General features: G+C 39.2%; 3 protein-coding genes across 6 annotated transcripts; all 3 read right to left on the reverse strand.

Moving 5' to 3' along the window:
* Positions 1-41: 41 nt before the first annotated feature.
* Positions 42-9248, reverse strand: LOC127429052 (proteinase-activated receptor 1-like). Of its 2 annotated transcripts, XM_051677801.1 has the most exons (4): positions 9016-9248; positions 4842-4943; positions 3241-3336; positions 42-2820 (listed from the first exon to the last, which is right to left on the reverse strand). In XM_051677801.1, exons 1-4 carry the CDS (start codon positions 9077-9079, stop codon positions 1736-1738), a joined length of 1347 nt encoding a protein of 448 aa, XP_051533761.1. In that variant the 5' UTR covers positions 9080-9248; the 3' UTR covers positions 42-1735. The 2 variants fall into 2 exon arrangements, with proteins under 2 accessions (XP_051533761.1, XP_051533762.1); XM_051677802.1 differs by lacking the exon at positions 3241-3336.
* A 2395-nt stretch (positions 9249-11643) lies between these two features.
* Positions 11644-13872, reverse strand: LOC127428965 (proteinase-activated receptor 1-like). Its single transcript, XM_051677659.1, has 3 exons — positions 13802-13872; positions 13471-13596; positions 11644-12779 (listed from the first exon to the last, which is right to left on the reverse strand). The coding sequence occupies exons 1-3, from the start codon at positions 13860-13862 to the stop codon at positions 11644-11646; spliced, it is 1323 nt and encodes a 440-aa protein (XP_051533619.1). The 5' UTR covers positions 13863-13872.
* A 2301-nt stretch (positions 13873-16173) lies between these two features.
* On the reverse strand, positions 16174-20812 carry LOC127428858 (proteinase-activated receptor 1-like). Of its 3 annotated transcripts, XM_051677499.1 has the most exons (5): positions 20719-20812; positions 20557-20633; positions 19880-19978; positions 19015-19119; positions 16174-18624 (listed from the first exon to the last, which is right to left on the reverse strand). In XM_051677499.1, exons 2-5 carry the CDS (start codon positions 20618-20620, stop codon positions 17474-17476), a joined length of 1419 nt encoding a protein of 472 aa, XP_051533459.1. In that variant the 5' UTR covers positions 20621-20633; positions 20719-20812; the 3' UTR covers positions 16174-17473. The 3 variants fall into 3 exon arrangements, with proteins under 3 accessions (XP_051533459.1, XP_051533458.1, XP_051533460.1); XM_051677498.1 differs by having other exon boundaries at positions 20557-20802; XM_051677500.1 differs by lacking the exons at positions 19015-19119; positions 19880-19978 and having other exon boundaries at positions 20557-20802.
* Between the last annotated feature and the right edge of the window lie 1132 nt (positions 20813-21944).

A 21944-nucleotide genomic window follows, 5' to 3' on the forward strand; every position in this document is an offset into this window, starting at 1 on the left:
TGGACGACGTCAGGAATCATGGACGACACCAGGTTCATACATATTTCTTGAGGAACTTTTATTTTGACACCATAATAAATATCACTCGGTTAGCTTTCTGACAATAATGGAATTTTGGTCAAATACAAGCTATTTTATGTAAAAATGTACAACATGCATAGAATGGTTGCTGATATACATAAATGAATATGACCAAAATGGCAAGCGCTAACAATTAGCTGTATTTATACAGAAACTGTACTCTCCACCACCATATTGAAAGTTTAGGACTCCTCCCATCTCAGAAACTCTGGTAATTACGACTTGAGGGGTCATTCATGTGCACGTGAAGGCAACATATGTATTTTTCCTCACAACAAAGTACATCACTTACTTGTTACTGAAAACAACATAACAGAGATATCATAATATTTTGGTTAACCACAGGTTCATTCTCACGGTTCATGTAAATGGACAGATTCAAGTAATCAATTAATACATTTTCTAGCATGTTGCGTTTGAAAGCCCAATTCATTTTAGAGAATCTGTTTATTTGGACAGTTCATGAACGATTGATCGTTTGAATGAACGATTCACCAATTCACTTGAACTACATCTTCTTTTTACACAAAATACTAAGTCATTCTTATTTACAGACTAAACATTTCTACTAGCTTAGCTAAATTTTTGTATTGAGTCAAACTTTGCAAAACATCTGACTTTGAAGTTTTGGTTCTGTGAAGTCAATCTAAGGTGGAAGTAGACATTCTGTAACATTCACAATGAAATCTCCTGCGGTAGGGAGGAGGGCAGGGCTGGGTTGTGATGCTGCACATCCGGCCCCTAATCAGGCTAATCAAGCCCTCGAGAGGGATAAAGGCGACCAGAGGCGGCAGTTCGAGAGAGAATGAGTTAGGGGCAGCTGCCCTGCATGTGTTTATGTTTGTGTCTTTTTGTTTTATTAAAAGATTATTTATATTGTCAAGCCGGTTCTCGCCTCCTCCTTTCCATTGAACTTTGTTACACTGGTGCCAAAATATGGGAAGGAGGCGGGATGCGCCGTATTAGAGTCCTCGCCACTACCATCCACCCCAACGGAGAAGCCGCGGCCATCCGCCGGGGGACGGAGGAGCCCGGCCACCTGAGAGTGGAGGAAAGGCCGCCAACCGCGAGGGGAGGAGGAGCTCCTAGCTGACCACCTGGAGCAGTCAGGGCCGCTGCCAGGGGCAGAGGAGACCCCTACTGGCCACTAAAATGCGGCGGGGTCAAGAGAGGACCGCCGACCGCGAGTGGGGAGGGGGAGAACTGCTGTCAGGGGCGGGGGAGACCCCTACTGTCCACCGAAAATGCGGTGGGGCATTCCATCCACCAGGGGCTGGAGGACTGCCTCTGATCCACTGGGGGAAGCACGGCTGTCATCCACTAGAGGGTGGAGGAGTGGCCGAGGACCAGGCTACGGTGTATCGGAGAACCAGCGAGTACGTTTTTTTTTCTCTCTCTCTCTCTCTCCTCTCTCTCTCCCGCTGTCGCTCCGTGTTGGCCTTTCCCTCTCATTTTTTTGTTGTTGTTGTTTTCCCTCCCCTCGTCACCCTCCCAGGTACGAAGAGGTGGGGATGACCTGCCGGCAGACATGAGACAGACATTTGACCATGGCATGATGACAAAAAAAAATCAATACATTGAGAAGTACAAAAAAAAGCATACAATCATTGTAAATATAATAATGATAATGCAAACCAAATATTTGATCAATAATTCACACTTTGTCTGATTTTGTCTTGGTGTCTAATTTCTCTGTTGCTCTTTTTGTCTTTTTCAACCAAAACACAGAGCGGATCTGCTGTCTGCACTGAGACGAGCCGTAGTAGTACAGCAGAGGATCCAGAAAAATACTTGAGCTCCCAGCACACACAGCCAACATGTAAGCTGCATACGATGAAACCACCTCCCCACTGTGGCTCCCCTTGGCCAGATAAAAACAGTGGTACAACAGGATGCCATTGGTCAGTGCAAAGCATGCCACAAACTCTGTCAGCACAGCAATAGTCATAATAACAGCTCTCCTTCGATTGTCTGCAGATGATGATGATGATGATTTTGGTAAGCGGTCAGACTTGGCACTGAGCACATATATGATGATAGAGTAGCTTATTAAGGTGATGGCCAGCGGCAAAAAGAAGTAGAGGCAGGAAAGAATGAAGAACAGGTAAATGTACAACTGCTCTCCAGCGTCGTTATGGAGAATTGCATCGTGGCAGGTGACGCCCACATTTTTAATCTTCAGTGTTTGCTTTATGGAGAGAAGTGGCACCGTGCCAGCAAGTGCCAGCAGCCAGACCAGCACACATGCATATGTGGCATTCCTCGTGCTCCGCCAGGTTAGAGAAGCGATAGGAAACACTACGGCCACCAGTCTGTCCACACTCATGCACATCATCAGCAGTATAGAGCAGTACATGTAGCAGTAGTAAGCCGCGCTTAGTACACGACACGCCACCTCGCCAAACACCCAATCTGAACCATTCAGGTGGTAGTGGATCTTCAGAGGCAGCAGCAGGGTGAAGAGCAGGTCCACACATGCCAGGTGAGACATGTAGATCACAGCTGGTTTCTTTGCTTGAATCCTACAGGTGAATGTCACCAAGGCCAATGCGTTAAGTGGCATACTAATGAGGAGGAGAAAGATGTAGAATGAGGGCATGATGCGTGTGACCAGCACACCTTTAAGGACGTGCACAGCCTCATTCGAGATAACAAATGTCTCAGAGACTGCTGTAGTCTGGTTGCATTTTGCTTCACAGTCTGTTGACTCTTGTGTGAATAACATAGCAGGAAAGCCACCTACAAAAAATGTGTTAGTTAACACACCATGAGTGAAAATTCACATACACACCTCTACCAGACAAATAAGGGCAATTAGGACAACTTTGCAATAACAGGCCTTAAAATTAAGATTTTAATCAAAATCATTTATGCCCGAACAGACACAGGGCAATTTCCTTTACAGTACTGTTAGTGACCTATTGAGACCTTGAGCAACAGATAGCTTTCTACTGTATATGCCTAAAAGTCTTTTAAGAATTCATTTGTTCATTTTACCCCAGAATCAGTTCTGAAATTAGATATATGTAGGCCAGCTCAGAATACAGAACACTCATATTTGGAATAATAGTTTTTTTTTAATGCAAAGTTTTAATGACATTAAAGTTTTATTAAAGTCAGGTCTGGTTGCATTAGACAGTTAAGTTTTGGATACTGCACCTAGTCCTGGTCCGAGATAGTCCAGGTATGGAGGGTAAAATTTGTTCATTGGTATTTCAGTTGCTGTTTTAACATCTAACATCTGTCCAGAGCTATCTGTGAGCAAACGTACAAAAAAATTGTGAAAGCTCTCATAACACTACTAGACAAATAAAGGCAAACAGAACAGATCTGAGGCCTTGATAAAGATAAAACTAAATAATTACTGCCAAAACACACATTGATATATTTCCTTTTACAGTAAGAATACTACTAGAATCATAAAAGGACCATAAAGGGAAAGTTCACCCAAAAAATGAAAATTCTCTCATCATTTACTCACCCTCATGCTATCCCAGATGTGTATGACTTTCTTTCTGCAGAACACAAACAAAGATTTTATAAAAATATCTCAGCTCTGTAGGTCCATACAATCCAAGTGAATTGTGGCCAGAACTTTAAATCTTCAAGAATCACATAAGTTATCATAAAAGTTATCCGTAAGTATTCGGTGGTTAAATCTATATCTTCAGAAACAATATGATAGGTGTGGGAAAGAAATGTCAATATTTAAGTCCTTTTTTTTTTTTTTACCATAAAACTCCACTTTCAGTTTCATATTCTTCTTCTTTTGTTTTAGTGATTTGTATTCTTCGTGCAAATCGCTATCTACTTGTCGGGGCTGGTCAAAGGTGGAGATTTATAGAAAAAAAGAAATTAAATATTGATCTGATTCTCACCCACACTTATCATATCGCTTCTGAAGATATGGATTTAACCACTGGGGTCTTATAGATTACTTTTATGCTGCCTTTATGTGATTTTTGAAGATTCAAAGTTCTGGCCACCATTCAGTTGCATTGTATGGACCTACAGAGCTGAGACTTTCTTCTAAAAATCTTCATTTGTGTTCTGCAGAAGAGAAAAAGTCATAAACATCTGGGATGGCAAGAGTTGAACTATCCCTTTAAGTAATGTCGGAAAGTATTTCAACAATTTATTTGTCCTGCTTTACTTAAAACATGTTTGGTTTAAGAACAGTAGTAATGATATGATAACAAGGTACTAGTGATGAATGGTCAAGTCCAACCCGATCTCATGAAAATTCGTACATAATTTATGAGTTGGCTATTTCGTATGGTCTGGCATGATGTTGTTCGCATAAACTCGTACGAATTCATCACGTGGAAATTCCCGGATGTCTAATGCGGAAGTAAGTGCGAGTTCCGCATATGAGGCGTTAAGGACATGCTTATTAATATTATGCCCTTACCCAAACCCCTTATCTAAACCTAACCGATCAGCAGAGTGTGTAAACATGATAGGAAGCTGTTGTGTGTGACAGAAGCAAATAATCGTTGTGTATTAGTTGGAAACGATGTCCAGTGACGCCATTGGCTGTAGTGAAAGTCGAAGGAATTCAAACGAGTGCAGTCGCACAATATCATACGAATTAGCCAAATTTAGAAAAGTCGTAAGAATCCTGATGATTTCGCTGTGAGAGTGTGTTGGTTTATTCTAGTTGCATTTCACATAGATCACTGCTGTTATACATATGTGAAGAGCTCAGATGATACTGAAACTGCTCATTCCGGCTCTTAGAGATGTTGTGGATACTTCACCTAGTATAGGTTCATCAGGAGTAGGGTAAGAGTTCAGGTCTGAAGGATAAATGCCTTCTATTTGCTCTTCTTCAGTCTGTGCAAAACTGCTTACAGAGCTCTCTGTAACCAAACACACTAAAAAACATTAATGAAAGTTCACACACAACACTATCAGACAAATATAGGCAATTTTGGACACTCTTGCACACACACACACACACACATATGTTGGTGCAGCTATCCTTATGAGGACTCTCCTTAATGATTTTTATACTGTACAAACTATAGATTCTATCCCCTAACCCTACCCCTAAATCTAACCCTCACAAAAAACTTTCTGCATTCTGATTATTTCATATCTAAGTTTACTATAAAAGGATACCTGTTTCATACATATTATAATATGCTATTTCTAACTCAAAGTGGCACTATTGTTTCAGTGATTGATTTGATTTACATTTGACATTCCTATATGATGAAGAAACAACACTGAAGTAAACTATAGCAAGTTTAACACATGAACAGCATGATTTGACTATTGTCATTTGGGTGTACTATTGAAATTATTTTGTGCATCTATTTAGACTCAATAAGTGCTTGAGAAAATACTTATGTGTAGATTAAATCAAATCAAATCAAATCAAATCACTTTATTGTCACACAGCCATATACACAAGTGCAATGGTGTGTGAAATTCTTGGGTGCAGTTCCGATCAACATAGCAGTCGTGACAGTGATGAGACATATACCAATTTACAATAACACCAAATTAACACAACACAATTTAAACATCTGATATACACATAATTACACTCAACAATATACAAATAATAAAATACACTGTACAGTATACAATAAGCACTATATAGATACACATTATTCAATAAAAATAAAAAATAAAATATATAAAAAAAAGTATATACAGTATATATAGAATGTACAGTATTGTTCAATTGACATTCAGCTGTCGGTTGATAGTCAGTTGTTAAGAGAGAATATAATATAATAGTAATATAATTTATGACAGTCCGGTGTGAGATATGAGAGTAAGGGTAATAAAGTGCAGTACTGATGTATTTGATCGTGGGAGATCAAGAGTTCAGAAGTCTGATTGCTTGGGGGAAGAAGCTATCATGGAGTCGGCTGGTGCGGGTCCTGATGCTGCGATACCGCCTACCTGATGGTAGCAGTGAGAACAGCCCATGGCTCGGGTGGCTGGAGTCTCTGATGATCCTCCGAGCTTTTTTTACACACCGCCTTGTATATATTTCCTGGAGGGAGGGAAGCTCACCTCCGATGATGTGTCTGGCAGTTCGCACCACCCTTTGCAGTGCTTTGCGGTTGTGGGCGGTGCTATTGCCGTACCAGGCAGAGATGCAGCCAGTCAGGATGCTCTCTACAGTGCAGGTGTAGAACCGTGTGAGGATGTGGCGGTTCATTCCAAACATCCTCAGCCTTCTCAGGAAGAAGAGGCGCTGATGAGCCTTCTTCACAACGGTCTCAGTGTGGATGGACCATGTGAGTTCCTCAGTGATGTGGACACCCAGGAACTTGAAGCTGCTGACTCTCTCCACTGGTGCTCCATTGATGGTGATGGGACTGTGTTCTCTGTCTTTTCTCCTGAAGTCCACCACAAGCTCCTTTGTCTTACTGACGTTGAGGGAGAGGTTGTGCTCCTGACACCAGTGTGTCAGAGTGTGCACCTCCTCTCTGTAGGCTGTTTCATCATTGTCAGTGATCAGACCTACCACCGTCGTGTCATCAGCAAACTTAATGATGGCATTGGAGCTATGTGTTGCCACACAGTCATGTGTGTACAAGGAATACAGTAGTGGGCTGAGAACACAGCCATGCGGGGCTCCAGTGTTGAGGGTCAGTGATGAGGAGATGTTGCTGCCTATTCTAACCACCTGGCGTCTGCTTGACAGGAAGTCCAGGATCCAGCTGCACAGCGAGCTGTTTAAGCCCAGAGCCCGGAGTTTCTCATCTAGCTTGGAGGGCACTATGTTGTTGAATGCTGAACTGTAGTCTACAAACAGCATTTTCACATAAGTGTTCTTTTTTTCCAGGTGGGAGAGAGCAGTGTGTATTGTAGATCAGTGGAGCGATTGTTGCGGTAAGCAAACTGCAATGGGTCCAGTGATGGAGGCAGCACAGAGCAGATATAGTCTCTGATTAGTCTCTCAAAGCATTTGCTGATGATGGGGGTCAGAACAACAGGAAGCCAGTCATTTAAACAAGTTATTTTTGATTGTTTTGGAACAGGCACAATGGTGGATGTTTTAAAGCATGTGGGGACTACAGACAAAGAGAGGGAAAGGTTGAAAATGTCCATAAAAACACCAGCCAGCTGGTTCGCGCACGCTCTGATGACGCGGCCCGGAATGCCGTCTGGGCCCGCGGCTTTGCAGATATTCACCCGTCGGAAAGATCGTGTTACATCCGCTACAGAGACGGAGAGTGAACTAACCTCTGTAGCTTCGGCCGCGAGAGCTCTCTCCGCGAGGGCGGTGTTATTTCCCTCGAAACGAGCATAAAAAGTATTTAGCTCATCCGGGAGAGAGGCAGCGGTGTTCATGGCGGAGTTTTTATTCCCTTTAAAGTCCGTGATGATGTTAATTCCCTGCCACATGCTTCTAGAGTTGGTGGTGTTAAACTGTCCTTCAATCTTGTTCCTGTACTGGCGTTTTGCAGTTCTGATAGTTTTTCAGAGGGCATAACTGGCTTGTTTATGCTCCTCCGCGTTCCCGGAATTAAAAGCGGAGGTCCGCACATTAAGTGCCGTGCGAACATCGCTATTAATCCAAGGTTTCTGATTCGGATAGATCCGTACTGTTCTGGTCGGAACCACGTCCTCTATGCACGTTCTGATGCAGCACATTATGCTATCAGCGTAAAGCTCGATGTCATCATCAGAGGCGGACCGGAACATCTCCCAGTCCGTGTGATTATGTCCCAGATTATGTGTTTCTTGTGTAGCTCAATATGTGTTTGACAGCCAGTTGCATCTCATGAAATTTCAGTGTGAAAGTAATTAATTCTGTTTTAAATTTGTTCTGATTTGATTTTTTTTTTTTAATTTTTTGCATAATCTCTTTGGTATATGAAAAATAAAACAACAAAATATATCAAAATCTATTTTATTTTATTATTTTCTAATTGTCTTGACATTTTCTTGGCATTTTGTAGATCCATTTTAGATAGATATATGTACCGGGTCTCTAAAGACCCTAATATGAGTGTTTGGTGAAATTCCCATGTATTTAAGGTTTAAACTATAGCAATGTTTTATGTGCCTGCAAGTCTGTTAAGAATTTATGCATTCTATCTTTTTTAGAACAATATGAATTGATTTATATCAGGCATGTAGCCTACTAGTAAAGAGCACTTATTTTAGGTATAATTTGGAAATGCACATACAGTATAGCAGTATTTACTGTATAACCAATTTCTTGAAGTTTGTTTTTTAAACTGTACTGAAAGCTATTGCAATAAAGTACTGCAGAGTGCTCTACAGCCAATCAGAGCGCAGGACCGCATCTTGCTGCCATATGTGGTTTGCAATGCGAAATTGCTAATGTGGCTGCACAGCACAGTTAAGCACTTTGTTTATGCATAATGTGAAGAAATCAGGCATGGTGCTTCCTTTTGCAACTTGACTATAATGAATTGCAAGCTGTAGCCTAATAGTTCTTGCTACTATTGTGAATTTGTTTTAATTGAAGGAATTCATATCATTCTGCTGCTCGAGTGGAGTTCGTGTTAGAAGGAAAATCGAGGCACAAGAAAAGAAAAGTTCGGAAAAGTGCATTGAAGCCTCTTTGTGTTGCGACCACGAGGCGCCTACTTAGAATGTGTGCAACATCTGTTACATATTATGGGATGGCAATCGTTCAGTACCATGGTATGCGGCAGAGTCTCACGATATTATATATATAATATCATGATCTAATATAATATCAGATATAATACCATGGTCCCGCTACAGAAGATATTTTTGGCTGGTGGTAAAAACACCTAGGCTACTTTGCATTAAAGGACATAAAAGAGGAAAAGCGGTGCATTGTGACCATTTAAACAGCAGCTAGTCTCCGTACACTCATAAAAAAGTTTTCTATCACCCATATTAGTTAAAACGCATCAGCATCATGCATGATTAAACTCATGTTATAAAACGGATGTTTTTACTCACCGTTAAAGGCGACAGTGGATGCATGCGCAGCTACAAGAATTGCAAGCAAGATAAATTTGACCATGTCGATCAGTTTTCAGTTTCTAACTCCTTACAATCGTCTGTAATTTTAAAGAAAATTATTTTCACTTTAGAATCTCTATAAATAGTCAGGCAGGAACGTCCAGAGTCGCTTTTCTTTAATCGTTCACTGAGCGCTTTCTTCTGTGGAGATGTCAGCATGTGCATTAAAATGTGATGGCATCACTGGGCGCTTGTTGCCATCGAGCACATGAATAAGGCATACAAATAATAATAATAATAATAATAGTAATAATAATAATAGTAATAATAATAATAATAATAATAATAATAAATACATTTAAAAAAAAACACGTGGCTGCTATTATGAAACTCATGGAGAAAATGAGAAAGGGTTAAAGAAGAATCAACACGTTCAGCTCAGAATATGGAAGCTTGACAGGCTAAATGCTGGTTGGATTGTGTTCATCAAATTTTCTTTATGAGAGTTTGTATTGTACATTGTGCATAAAGTGTATGATAAAGCAATCCACAAGAGGCTGTTCTTACAGTGATGTTACAATGGGTAAGAGGTGTTCAGTCAGTCACAGCTATCTTTTTAATAAATAATCTGTCCATTTATATGCAAGAACACATTGAAACAAAATGTCCTTTTACTGGGACAGCAAGCTACAGACAGGCCAAATAACACTTCACAGACAATGCACACTGTAAACATGAATTGCAATAAAATGACAAATAATTAAGGAATTACATTGAATAGTCCAATAAAAAGCATTTCCTGGTCACATAACATACATGCAGTCATTTTAAAATGTTTTTGTTCTGGCATAGTGCACTCAATGTTTGTGCTGAATTTTTGCTTTGGAGAGCTGTCCTTAGAAAAGCAAGTTTTCTTGGGTTTTCACTCATTAAAAATATGATTCACATTTGTTAGTGAGTAAACTTTTATTCACATTATTCATATTTTATGAAGAATTGCTTAAATGTGCCTAAAAGCAGCATTGCATGACAGTGGAATGGATATAGGGAAGCTCTCCTGTGTGCAGTGATGCTACACATGCAACCACTATAGAGAATATTGTAGTAACCATACTTTTTTATTCATACTTTCATACTTTTTGTTTGTGCCTTTATTACACATATCTACCTTTTAAAGTGTTTACTTACATTATTTAAGCTAGACTTAGAGTTAAGTTGTTACACTAATATTAAGTCTAATTAAATTAAGAGAGCATTATCCTAATTATATTATTGTTTTAGCATTCTGACATAAACTAGCAAAAAAATCAGAAACTACAAATGTTTTAATACATAATAATTATTATTATCGCATTCCAAAGATTTATTTTCACTGGAATAAAGGGGACTAGACAAATCTGTTAATGGCATAATGAAGGCCATTACAAACACTTAAATGCAAAGGCATCACTTTGTTTCAAAAAGTGGTGGGGACAGTTTTTTCTATTTATTTATTTATTTATTTATTTCATGGGGGTGATGTCATGAAGTGCTAATTAATTATTTGCAGATAAAGTCAAATAATCTTTTACTTTATTGATAGTCATTTTTGATGACTCAATTCATGCGCATCTATAAATATTTTACATATATAATACGTATATAATAAATTATATATAATTTGATAATTATTCCATGCAGTCATTGTTCCATGATCTGTATATCTAAAACTGTCAGTACTGGGATTTTATTAGTTATTGGATAAATATATGGATGATCTTTAGCTTGAATGACTGAATAGTCTTATGGTTAAAGATTTCCAGGTTTTAATTCGCCCTACAGCTTATATGCATGAGAGAAGATCACTGCCCGCTATCATTCAACACCACTGATAACAGGCGCAATGAGCTCTCATCCTAACATTGGAAATAACAAACTCCATCGTAACGTATCAAAACACACAGACTGAAACTGAATATCCTGCTCAAGAACTGGAGATTTTTCTTCTGCATTAAACACTTACCTGATGAAAGCTATTTCAAAAAGTGGTGGGGACAATTTTGGCAAAGGCAAAAAGTGGCAGGGACATGTCCCACCCGTCCCATTAATGACGCCTATGCTAAAATGTATAAAATAATTGGAAAAATTAAATCCAATTATTTCATAAGCAAATTCAAAACTTAATGCGAGCTGATATGGGTTATTGCTATACATATGGATAGCAGAAATTGTCATGCTAAATATGTCAGCTGTACCGTACAGTTAAAAGAGCGGATCACCTTTTGATAGAGAAAATCAATTTACTAATCTACTAATTTACTTTTGATGGAGAAGGTTAATTTACTAACAAACGCTAATGCACATTAGCTGGACCAGAAAAGTCACATTTTTATTTTTTATTTTTTTGTGATGTGAGCAAAAGTATCACAATTTATGATAATGTTGTTGTCGTCAGATTTTATTGATGATTTGATGTTATTTGATCATAATCTTGACCAAGAGTTTTGGAGATTTTGGCCTTTCTCTATTCAAGTCATCTGAACTGTACTTGCATGCTAGGAAACTAATGATCATAGCTGCTTGAAGGTGTTATGAATATGCCCTGCAGAGTGACTTGGATTTCCCATGAAGCGACTTTGGCTTTACTCAACTCAGGTGAGAGGATTTTGAATGAGTATGTGTGTTTGACAGTGTGGTTGCACTTTTTGCCTTCTTCCACCAAAAAACAGAGCGGATCTGCTGTCTGCACTGAGAGGAGCCGTAGTAGTACAGCAGAGGGTCCAGGAAAACACTTGAGCTCCCAACACACACAGCCAACATGTAAGCTGCATATGATGAATCTCCCGCCCCACTGTGACCTCCAGTGGCCAGACGAACACAATGGTACAACAGGATGCCATTGGTTGGTGCAAAGCACGCCACAAACTCTATCAGCACAGCGATAGTCATAATCACAGCTCTCCTTTGTCTGTGTGATGATGATGATGTTGCTAAGCGATCAGACTTGGCACTGAGCACATATATGATGATAGAGTAGCACACTAAGGTGATGACCAGTGGCAAGAAGAAGTAGAGGCAGGAGAGGATAGAGAACAGATAAACGTACTGCTGCTCTGCAGGGTCATCGTGGAGAAGCGCATCATGGCAGGTGATGCCCACATTCTCGATCTTAAATGTTTGCCTTATGGAGAGAAGTGGCACTGTACCTACAAGAGCCAGCAGCCATACCAGCGCACATACGGACGTGGCATTCCTTGTGCTCCGCCAGGTTAGAGAAGCGACAGGAAATGCCACGGCCACCAGTCTGTCCACACTCATGCACATCATCAGCAGTATAGAGCAGTACATGTAGCAGTAGTAAGCCGCGCTGAGTACACGACACGCCACCTCACCAAACACCCAATCTGAACCGTTCAGGTGGTAGTGGATCTTCAGAGGCAGCAGCAGGGTGAAGAGCAGGTCCACACATGCCAGATGAGACATGTAAAACACAGCTGGTTTCTTTGCTCGAATCCTACAGGTGAATGTCACCAAGGCCAATGCATTTAGTGGCATACTAATGATAAGGAGCAAGATGTAGAAAGAGGGCATGACACGTGTGACCAGCACACCTTTGATGAAGAGCACAGCCTCATCCAAGATGGTAAATAGCCCAGATAATGGTGTAGTCTGGCTGCATTCTGCTGCACTCAGATTAGTGCTGTTACATGGCTGAATGACATAAAAATCATCAAAGTGATACAGTTTTGGGATTTGAAGAGCAAAACTAAATGAAATGATCTCTGTACCAAACACACAAAAACACAACACAATTAGTGAAAGTTCTCATAATGCTTCCTGGCACATTAAGCCACCTGAGACACATTACCTAAGAGACCTTGATGAAGATGTTAAGCTGAGTCAAAAAAAAAAAATTGTCATTCCTACAAATTCCAGAATCAAGATAATCTAAATGAATGAACACATATTATTCTATCTTATAGTTATGGGCATTGCCATATTATGCATTTAAGAATACAGAGCATTTATGTTGAGAATAATATTTTAGAAAAAAAGTAGTAATGATAAGGTATTAGTAATGACTGGAATGGTCTGGATGCATTTCATCTAGATCAGGGGTTTTTACAATTTGGATGCCAAGGACACCAAAAATGATGATCCCCTTGAGGGACACCCTCCTTAAAAATATAACAACAGCTATATATTTTCATATGTTGAAACCCATTTTTACTGTGTGAGAAAAATAGTAAGCATGGCATTATAAAGAAAGCAAGGTATTTGCCAAATTAAATAACTGGCTTTTATATAGCTATTCTACTAAAGCCAACAGTGAATTTTTTACACCCTTTTTCTCTGAAATTTAACCCGGACCCTAGTTTGAAAACTCCTGAATCTTGATCACACATGCAGAGAGCTTAAATAAAAAATGATTGCTTCTCATTCCTCCTCTTAGAGGCGTTCTGGATACTGTACCTGATTTAAGATTGAGAGAAGAGTTCCCTGAATTGTTTCTGAGCCAAAACGTCTTGTCCGGAAAGGAAACATTTTTAATTGGCTCATCAGTGTCTGTTGTAACAGCTACATTGCTTTCATAGGTATCTGTAACCAAAACCAAAAACAGAAACAATATCACACACTTGTCTAACCCATGAGTCACATACATTCTTGAAGTTTTCAATCATTATTTACATTGAGTTAAAAGATTTATAATAGTCATAGCATGTGAATTAACATTAGAGCACAACAGAAAGACATAGAAGCCATAGCACTTAAAATCATGAGATGTACTTACTGATGTACTTACCATTGACTGCTGTGCATGTATGTGCCGCTATAACTGAAAGTAATATAGTTTTGACCTCCATGAGTACTGATCGGATGTCAGCTTCTAACTCTAGAATTTCAAATTGTTAAACTTTTGTACCCATAGATAGCCATACACACCCAAGCTTCGCTTCTTCACTCACTGAGTGCTCAGTCTCTTCTGTGTAAACATGTCATAATTACAATATGTTACAACATGGTGACATCACTTGACTCTTTAGGCTCCACTGGGCCTATAGGGATGCTCTTGTGAAAGCCACAGATCATTATGGAAAGGAGGCTGTTATCTATACAGCTCAGAATGAGATGAGAAATGGATAAATGCTTGTTTGTTTGGGTGTGCCTCCTCTCTTATTGATGTTTATATATGCACTCATTTCCATTTCTAATTTCTGGCTGCTAATAAAACAGCCTTACTTACAGCTGATTAGATCAACAATGTGTTTGAATGACTATGCAATCCAATTTGGTCGATATCCATGAGTCCATTACCATTACTGGATGATCTGCAAGAAAAGCAAGAGCATACATTTTCTTTGTCCATTTGCCTGTGAGAGTTTGTATTTTGTATTGTTGTTCATCAGGGATTATTTTCAAACATTTACATACCTTTGCTTAAATAATAGATGAAAACTGAAAAAAAAAATGACTTCCTGTACATGAAACAAAATAAGCTTCATTATCAGAATAGTATTCATATTAAATATATTAGTAATGGACAGTACTTGTGTCTGCCATTGTGGTTTGTTGGCTGGATATTTGGATAAGCAAGTAAAATAAAGTTTGGTTTGGTTGCAGGAGCAAATGTCACTGACAGTAGTGCAAAGTGGCCCTCTTCGGCTCTTCTCATAATGCATTGCAGTGTTTTACAGTCTGAAACATTGCAATTTTCTAGTCCATACTGTGATGCATGTGGTTAGGGTGCATTTAATGCTTCCTCTGAAGAGAATGGGTAGGGCGAGTTTTGTCCTACTCAGTCACCACAGAATTGGAAATGTTACTGTGCTTTCTTGGCACTTTGCAAGCACAAGATGCATAAAGTATGGTTGATAATGGTTAATGGTTAATAATGAAAGAATAACTTTAAACAGACTATATTCAGTAAAAAGTATTTTCTGGCCATATAATGTTATGTCCAGGCAGTAATTTTAAAATGTTTTTCTGGCATGGTGCATTATTTGAGCATTCACGTTTTTGCATTGTGAGAACTGATTTTAGAAAAGCAAATTTTCCTAATTCCTCACTCATCAAACTATAAAATTCATGTTTGCTGGCGAGATCCAGTTTCCGGTCAGTGGCGTAATGACATCCAGTTTAAATAATAAAATGTATTACAACCATAAGTGTCATTTACGGGTGGGACAGTTGGGACACGTCCCTACCACTTTTTGTCTTTGCCAATTTTGTCCACATAATTTTTTGAAATAGCTTCCATCAGGTAAGTATACAATGCAGACGAAACATCTCCCATTTTTGAGCAGGAGTTTCCATTTCATTCATGTGTGCTATAATAAGTATTGATCTAGCACTGGAGTTTGTTATTTTTTATGTTGTGATGAGTGATAGTTGCGGCTGTTATCAGTGGCGTTGAGTGACAGCAGGCATCGAAGTTCTCTCGTGCATCCAGACTCGTCCAGTTAAATTAAATACATCCACTAAAGTACAGATATATTAAATTAAAAAGTTATATTAGGCCGGATTTGAACCAGGATCTCCTTGTATTAGCAAAACAATCTTTCATTCTGGCTAAAGCTCACTGAACCATGTATTTAACAAAATCACAGTGCTGACAGTGTTATTTGTTCGAATCAAGATGTACAGACATTACCTGCACATTACCTAATTAATATTTATGAGTTTCGCCGCTTTGTGACATTACCCCCCAAATGTCCCTACCACTTTTTAAAACAAAGTGACGCCCGTGATTACAATAAATGAAAAAAAAAAAAAAAAATTAAACAAATGATTTCATTAACTCTTTTTCTGAACAATTCACACCTTTATGCGACCCTGTCTTTACACATGGCTCAGGTAAGTTGATTTTGAGTGAGCAGTGGCAAATTCTCAGGGCCAGCATAGCCTTCTCTGCTGGCCTAACATGCCAAATAAATAAATATTTTTCATCCTTTCATTCTCAATCACCTTTTTGCCAATGTATTTTTAATTGCTTTTCACTCTTAATTAATCTACAAACAAATAGAGGAAAAACGCAAAGTTTAACCAGTCAGAATTTATTCCTTGATGCTTACAAGCGAAGCGTGACAACTGTTTCACAAATCACATGCCCAAAGCCAAGCTCGTTAGCCGAAGCAGTGCGTGAGTTTGAGCTCCACCCCCTCAGGCCTTCAGAATTCCACAGTATCCCTCAACAGTGCAAATGAATGGGCAACTAAAGTCAGATTGTCAGATTCATCAGCCAATCAGATTGATTTATTTGTTCTTGGTGGGTGTGATATTTAGGATATGTCCCAGTCGAGGCCTTCTAGCTGGCCTTGAGTGACGCAATCACGCTTTAAGTGACGTAACTTGAAAGCGAAGAGCGTGAGATCTTACTGATGAGTCGACTGTCATTACTGCCGCTATCACCATTGAGAAAGAGATCCTTATGGATTTATAAATCTGAGATGTTCTGCATGACCATGTGATTGCTTAATTTATTAATCATGAAAGGAGGACTGATTTTCACTTCAAGCAAATTGGTAAGAGCTTTTTGCATTATTATAGCAACATCAGGAGTTTTCTAAGTGTAAATTAGGCTGCTGGAGCATTCAGTGTCAGATCAAGTTTTGAAAAGAAGTGCTGCATTCCATTCAACTCAGAAAGTCGGATTTGACAACTTGCTACTAGGAAAAGTGCAATGGAATCCATCTTGAAGTTAGAATTACAACTTGTAGGCTCGTGCAGAAATTCTCAACTCCGATTTCGCCGAGATGCAGGGGCATGATGTCACACAAACATGTCGACACTCAGGAAAATATACAAAGTAAGTGATAAACATTCACTTTATTAAGTAATATCGATAAATGAGTTCGTTTCCACATTACATGATATTAAAGCTCATTTAACAAATGCCTGCAGAAACAGGTGTATAATACATTATAATCTCTTTTGATAATCGTACACCAGAAGCACAAATGCTAGCGCTGCAGCATTGTTTATCAGTTGGGTTGCTAGGAGACATCTCCAATGAGGGTCAAACCCCTGTTAAGCTAATGGGAGCATTGCAGTTCCGAATATCGGGGAATGGAATACATTTATGTTCGGAGATATCAAGTAGGAATTTCCCACATCCAACTTGCATGGAGCGCAGCATAACCGTGCACCCTGATGAAACGAAATTTATTGCAGGCAACATTTAAATCGCAAATATTATTAGATTGATTTTTCCAAGTATTATAGACCTCCTTGGTAGATTCACATGAAAAATTATGATTTTTGAATATCTGTTCGGGAGACGTTCATTTCACAGAACAGTCATGCTGCAGTTAAAATTAGGCTTGCTTGAGCATTAAGTATCATTTCAAGTTCTGGCTTTCATGCGTGGATGTGTTTTTAAAATGTTGTTATAAAGTTGGTATTATTAGTTAGCTGCGACATAATGTATGATGCCCAAAGGTATAGGGTGTCTTATTCATTGTGAAACTGTGTTTTCTTAATGGCATGAATCACACTGTGGGCCAAGACTTTTAATGCATGGCCTGCCACTGTGACTGAGAGATAATGTGGTTGTTCTTTTTGTCTTTCTCCACAAAAACACAGAGTTGATTTGCTTTCTGCACTGAGACGAGCCGTAGTAGTACAGCAGAGGGTCCAGGAAAACACTCGAACTCCCCGCACACAAAGCCAACATGTAAGCTGCATAGGATGAATCTGCCACCCCACTGTGACCTCCAGTGGCCAGATGAATGCAGTGGTACAACAGGATGCCATTGGTTGGTGCAAAGCATGCCACAAACTCTGTCACCACTGCGATAGTCATAATCACAGCTCTCCTTCGTTTGTTTGAGGATGTTGTTGCTAATTGGGTAGACTGGGCACTGAGCACATATATGATGGCAGAGTAGCTCACCAAGGTGATGACAAGTGGCAAGATGAAGTAGAGGCAGGAGAGGATGGAGAACAGGTACAGGTACACATTCTGCTGTGTGTAGTACAGAACGTCATGACAGGTGATGCCAACATACTTGATCTTCAATGTTTGCGTTATGGAGAGAAGTGGCACTGTGCCAGCGATTGCCAACAGCCAGATCACTACACATACGCTGGTTGCTTTCCTTGTGTTCCGCCAGGATAGAGAAGCGACAGGAAACACCACAGCCAACAGTCTGTCCACACTCATGCACATCATCAGCAGTATAGAGCAGTACATGTAGCAGTAGTAAGCCGCGCTGAGTACACGACATGCCACCTCACCAAACACCCAATCTGAACCATTCAGGTGGTAGTGGATCTTCAGAGGCAGCAGCAAGGTGAAGAGCAGGTCAACACATGCCAGGTGAGACATGAAGATCACAGCTGGTTTCTTTGCTTGAATCCTACAGGTGAATGTCACCAAGGCCAATGTGTTTAGGGGCATACTAATGAGGAAGAGGAAGATGCAGAAAGAGGGCATGACACGTGTGACCAGCAGACCTTTGAGGAAGAGCCCGGTCTCATTCGAGATGGCAAAAATCACTGAGACTGCTGTAGTCTGGTTGCATTTCATTGAACCAATTTCAGTGTTGTTACATTTATGTGTAACATGATAGTCATCAGAGTGAGACACATTTGAGATTTCAAGACCTGCACTTCTAATCTGTGGCTCTGTAACACAAAAATATATTAAAACACACCATTAGTAAAAGCTCTCAATATACTACCAGACAAATAAAGGTGAAAGCACATTAGCTCAGGGGCCTTGATGAAGGTGTTAGGTTTAATAATCACAGCCAAAATGAACACAAGGCCATTTTTAGTGTTAACGGCCTTTCTATTAGAAATCATTCTAGAATCTGTAAGATAATGGCTTAAGATTGCATTTTATAGTAATTGCCATGAATAAAAATTTGTTTATAGATAGTAGAAATGATACCAAGGTATTCCTAATGACTCTGATATACTCTGGTTTTATTTCACATGCATGTACAGTGCCAAGGTGAAATGGGTTGCTCCTTATTCTCCTTAGTACCTGTACAGCAGTTCTGGATACTTTACCTTGATTCATCCTATTAAATGATTTGGAAATCATCTGTTGTTCATTGTAAACTTCTGGCTCTGTAGCATAGGCACTGAAACTGCGCATTCCTTTGTGAACTGTACCTAAACATGTCATAACATAATATCATCAGTCAATGCTCTCGTAACACTACCGGACAAATGAAGGCTACTCTGACAACATTTGCTTTGAAGACTTGCCAAGACAAACACAGAGCCATTTCCTTTACATTAAGACTACTGGCAGCAGCCTATCTAGTAGGACCTTGAGTGACTGATTGACTGATTGATTGATTGATTGCTTTCTATGTACCTACAAGTCTTCCAAGAGTATATTTGTCTGGTTTACCTCAGATACAATTCAAAATCTGCAAGATAATGGCAGAGACACAAAATCAGACTCAAGGCTCAATTTTAGGGCAATGGGGAGTAACTGGAATGGGGAATGGATCATTGACATTTGAAAGAATTTGTTTATGCAAAGCTGTAATTATAAAAAGTTAATATTAATTTCAGCCTATCCAGAGCGTGTGCACAGCTCTGATGAGACTGTTTACTTTTTCCAGCTTTTAGCGGATTTCTGGGTATTATACCCCATGTGGGTTCTTCACTAGATAAAGAATAGTCTACAAGGTCCCGATCTTTTGGAGAATTTTTTTTTTAAATTGCTTTTGTATCAGCTAAACTGTGTTCAGAGATATCTGTAATCAAACATATGAAAACACATAAGCATTAGTGAAAGCTATGATAACACTACCAGAGAAATAAAAGCACATAGATCACACCTAAAAGACTTGTCTGGTTGCATTTCACAAATACTTAAAGCTGCTCTTTCTGGCTTTTGTAGGTGTTCTGAATACTTTACCTGATTCGGGATCATCAGGATCTGAGGAAGAGTTCATGTTTGGGGAATAAATGCCTTCTATTGGCTCTTCAGTCTGTAAAAAACTGCTTATAGAGCTCTCTGTAACCAAACATACCAAAACACCATCAGTGGTAACTCACACACAACTAGACAAATATAGGCAATATGCCATTTTGCTGAGACGCCTTGGCTTGGGTGGAGTTCGGACAACCACTTAGGTACAGTGAAAGTTTGGAAAAGGGAATTTGTGCCTCATTGCGTTGATACCACAATGTGTTGCTCACTTACTGTCTGAACTTGAGCTACATTTGTCCTATGGTGAAGTACTTTGAAGTACCATGCAAGTACTATGGTATATGAGTTATATATGATGTATAATTATTCACTAATATGGTATGTCAAAGTTCCATGCTTTTACCATACCAACAGTGTACCATACTGCTGCAACAGTACTTTTGAAAGGCAAGATCCCCACTTTGTATTAAAGAAGATAAAACTGGAGAAAAACATGCACTGTGACCTATGGCCCAAAATGGTCACATTTTAAACCAGCAACCAACAAGTGACGCTTCCTAACACTCATAAGAAAGGTTTCAACCGCCTATCTACATTCAGTTAAATCACATTTACAAGGCATAAAATAAAAATGTTTATGATAACTGATGTGCAGCACTTACCGTTAAAGATGGCAGTGAACATTTGAGCAACTATAATTGAAAGCAAGACAGTTTTCACCCCCATTAGCACTGATAAGCTGGCGGTTTATAAAAGAAAAAAGTTTCAGAACATAATATCGTCTATTTGTCTAACTTAAATTTATTTTAAAGAAAATGTATTACTTTAGAGTCTCTAAAAAGACATGTCCGGTTAGTGTCCTTATTTGTCATTCTCTTCCGAGTGAGTGCTCTCTCTCCTGCATGGAGATACCAGAATGTGACATCATTAGACTTTCAGTCTCAATTTAGCCCATTTAGCTTCTATAATACAACCCACAGAGCCCATGAGAACGGATGCTGTTATCGACACACTTACTGTAACAGTTCAGAATGAGATGAGAGATGGATAAATAATTGTGGGGTTTGGCATGTCTATTTATTGAGTAATATCAAAATGTGACAGAGTTTAACAGACTTTCTTGTAGCTCTTCAACAGTGTAGGCTATTTGAATGACTTTATATTCCAGTTTTGTTAATATCCATGGGTCCATTACATTACTGAATGAGCTGTAAGACTAAGAGTACAAATTTGCCTTTGTATTTATATTTGATAGTTTGTTGTACTGTATGTATTATAATATTATCACCACTGAGCATGTTGTCTTTTGAGAGTATAGTACACACTGTAATAAATAAATAAAAAAACAAAAACAATATATGGGAGAGAACACGGAAAATCTGTTGTACGTGCAAATGTCACTAGCAATAGTACAAAGTGGAAATTTGTTGTAGTTATTTCTGCCATTCTCACAAAACAGTGCAGGGTTTTACGGTCTGAAACATTGCAATTTTCAGTCCATACAGTGATAAATGTGGATAGGGTGCATTTAATGTTTCCTCTGAAGAGAATAAGTGGGGCGAGGTTTGCCCTACTCAGTCACCACAGAAAGTGGAGATGTGATTTCTTGGCTTGTGAGGTGGCGATGAGGGACAAGGTGTGGTCATCTGTGATGTGCAGACCAAGACACTTGGTGCTCCTGACTGTCTTTACAAATCAATTTATGTGTAGCGGGAGATTTATAGAGTGGGACCACCTGAAGCGAGTGTGACAGAAGGTCAGGTTTGCTGAGTTAAGGCATTTTTACTGCACTATATATATATATATATATATATATATATATATATATATATATATATATATATATATATATATCTCAAGAGGATCAAGAGGAAGATGGATGGTAACAAGCCATCAAACAAAGCCGAGCTACTTGAATTTTTGCACCAGGAGTGGCATAAAGTCGCCCAACAGCAATGTGATTTCTGAACTCTTCTAAAGTTAAAGCATTAGTATTGTGTTGTTTAAAAATGAATATGAACTTGTTTTCTTTGCATTACTCAAGGTCAGA

The sequence above is a fragment of the Myxocyprinus asiaticus genome, chromosome 38 (genome assembly GCF_019703515.2).
Source record: "Myxocyprinus asiaticus isolate MX2 ecotype Aquarium Trade chromosome 38, UBuf_Myxa_2, whole genome shotgun sequence".
NCBI classification, from domain to species: Eukaryota; Metazoa; Chordata; class Actinopteri; order Cypriniformes; family Catostomidae; genus Myxocyprinus; species Myxocyprinus asiaticus.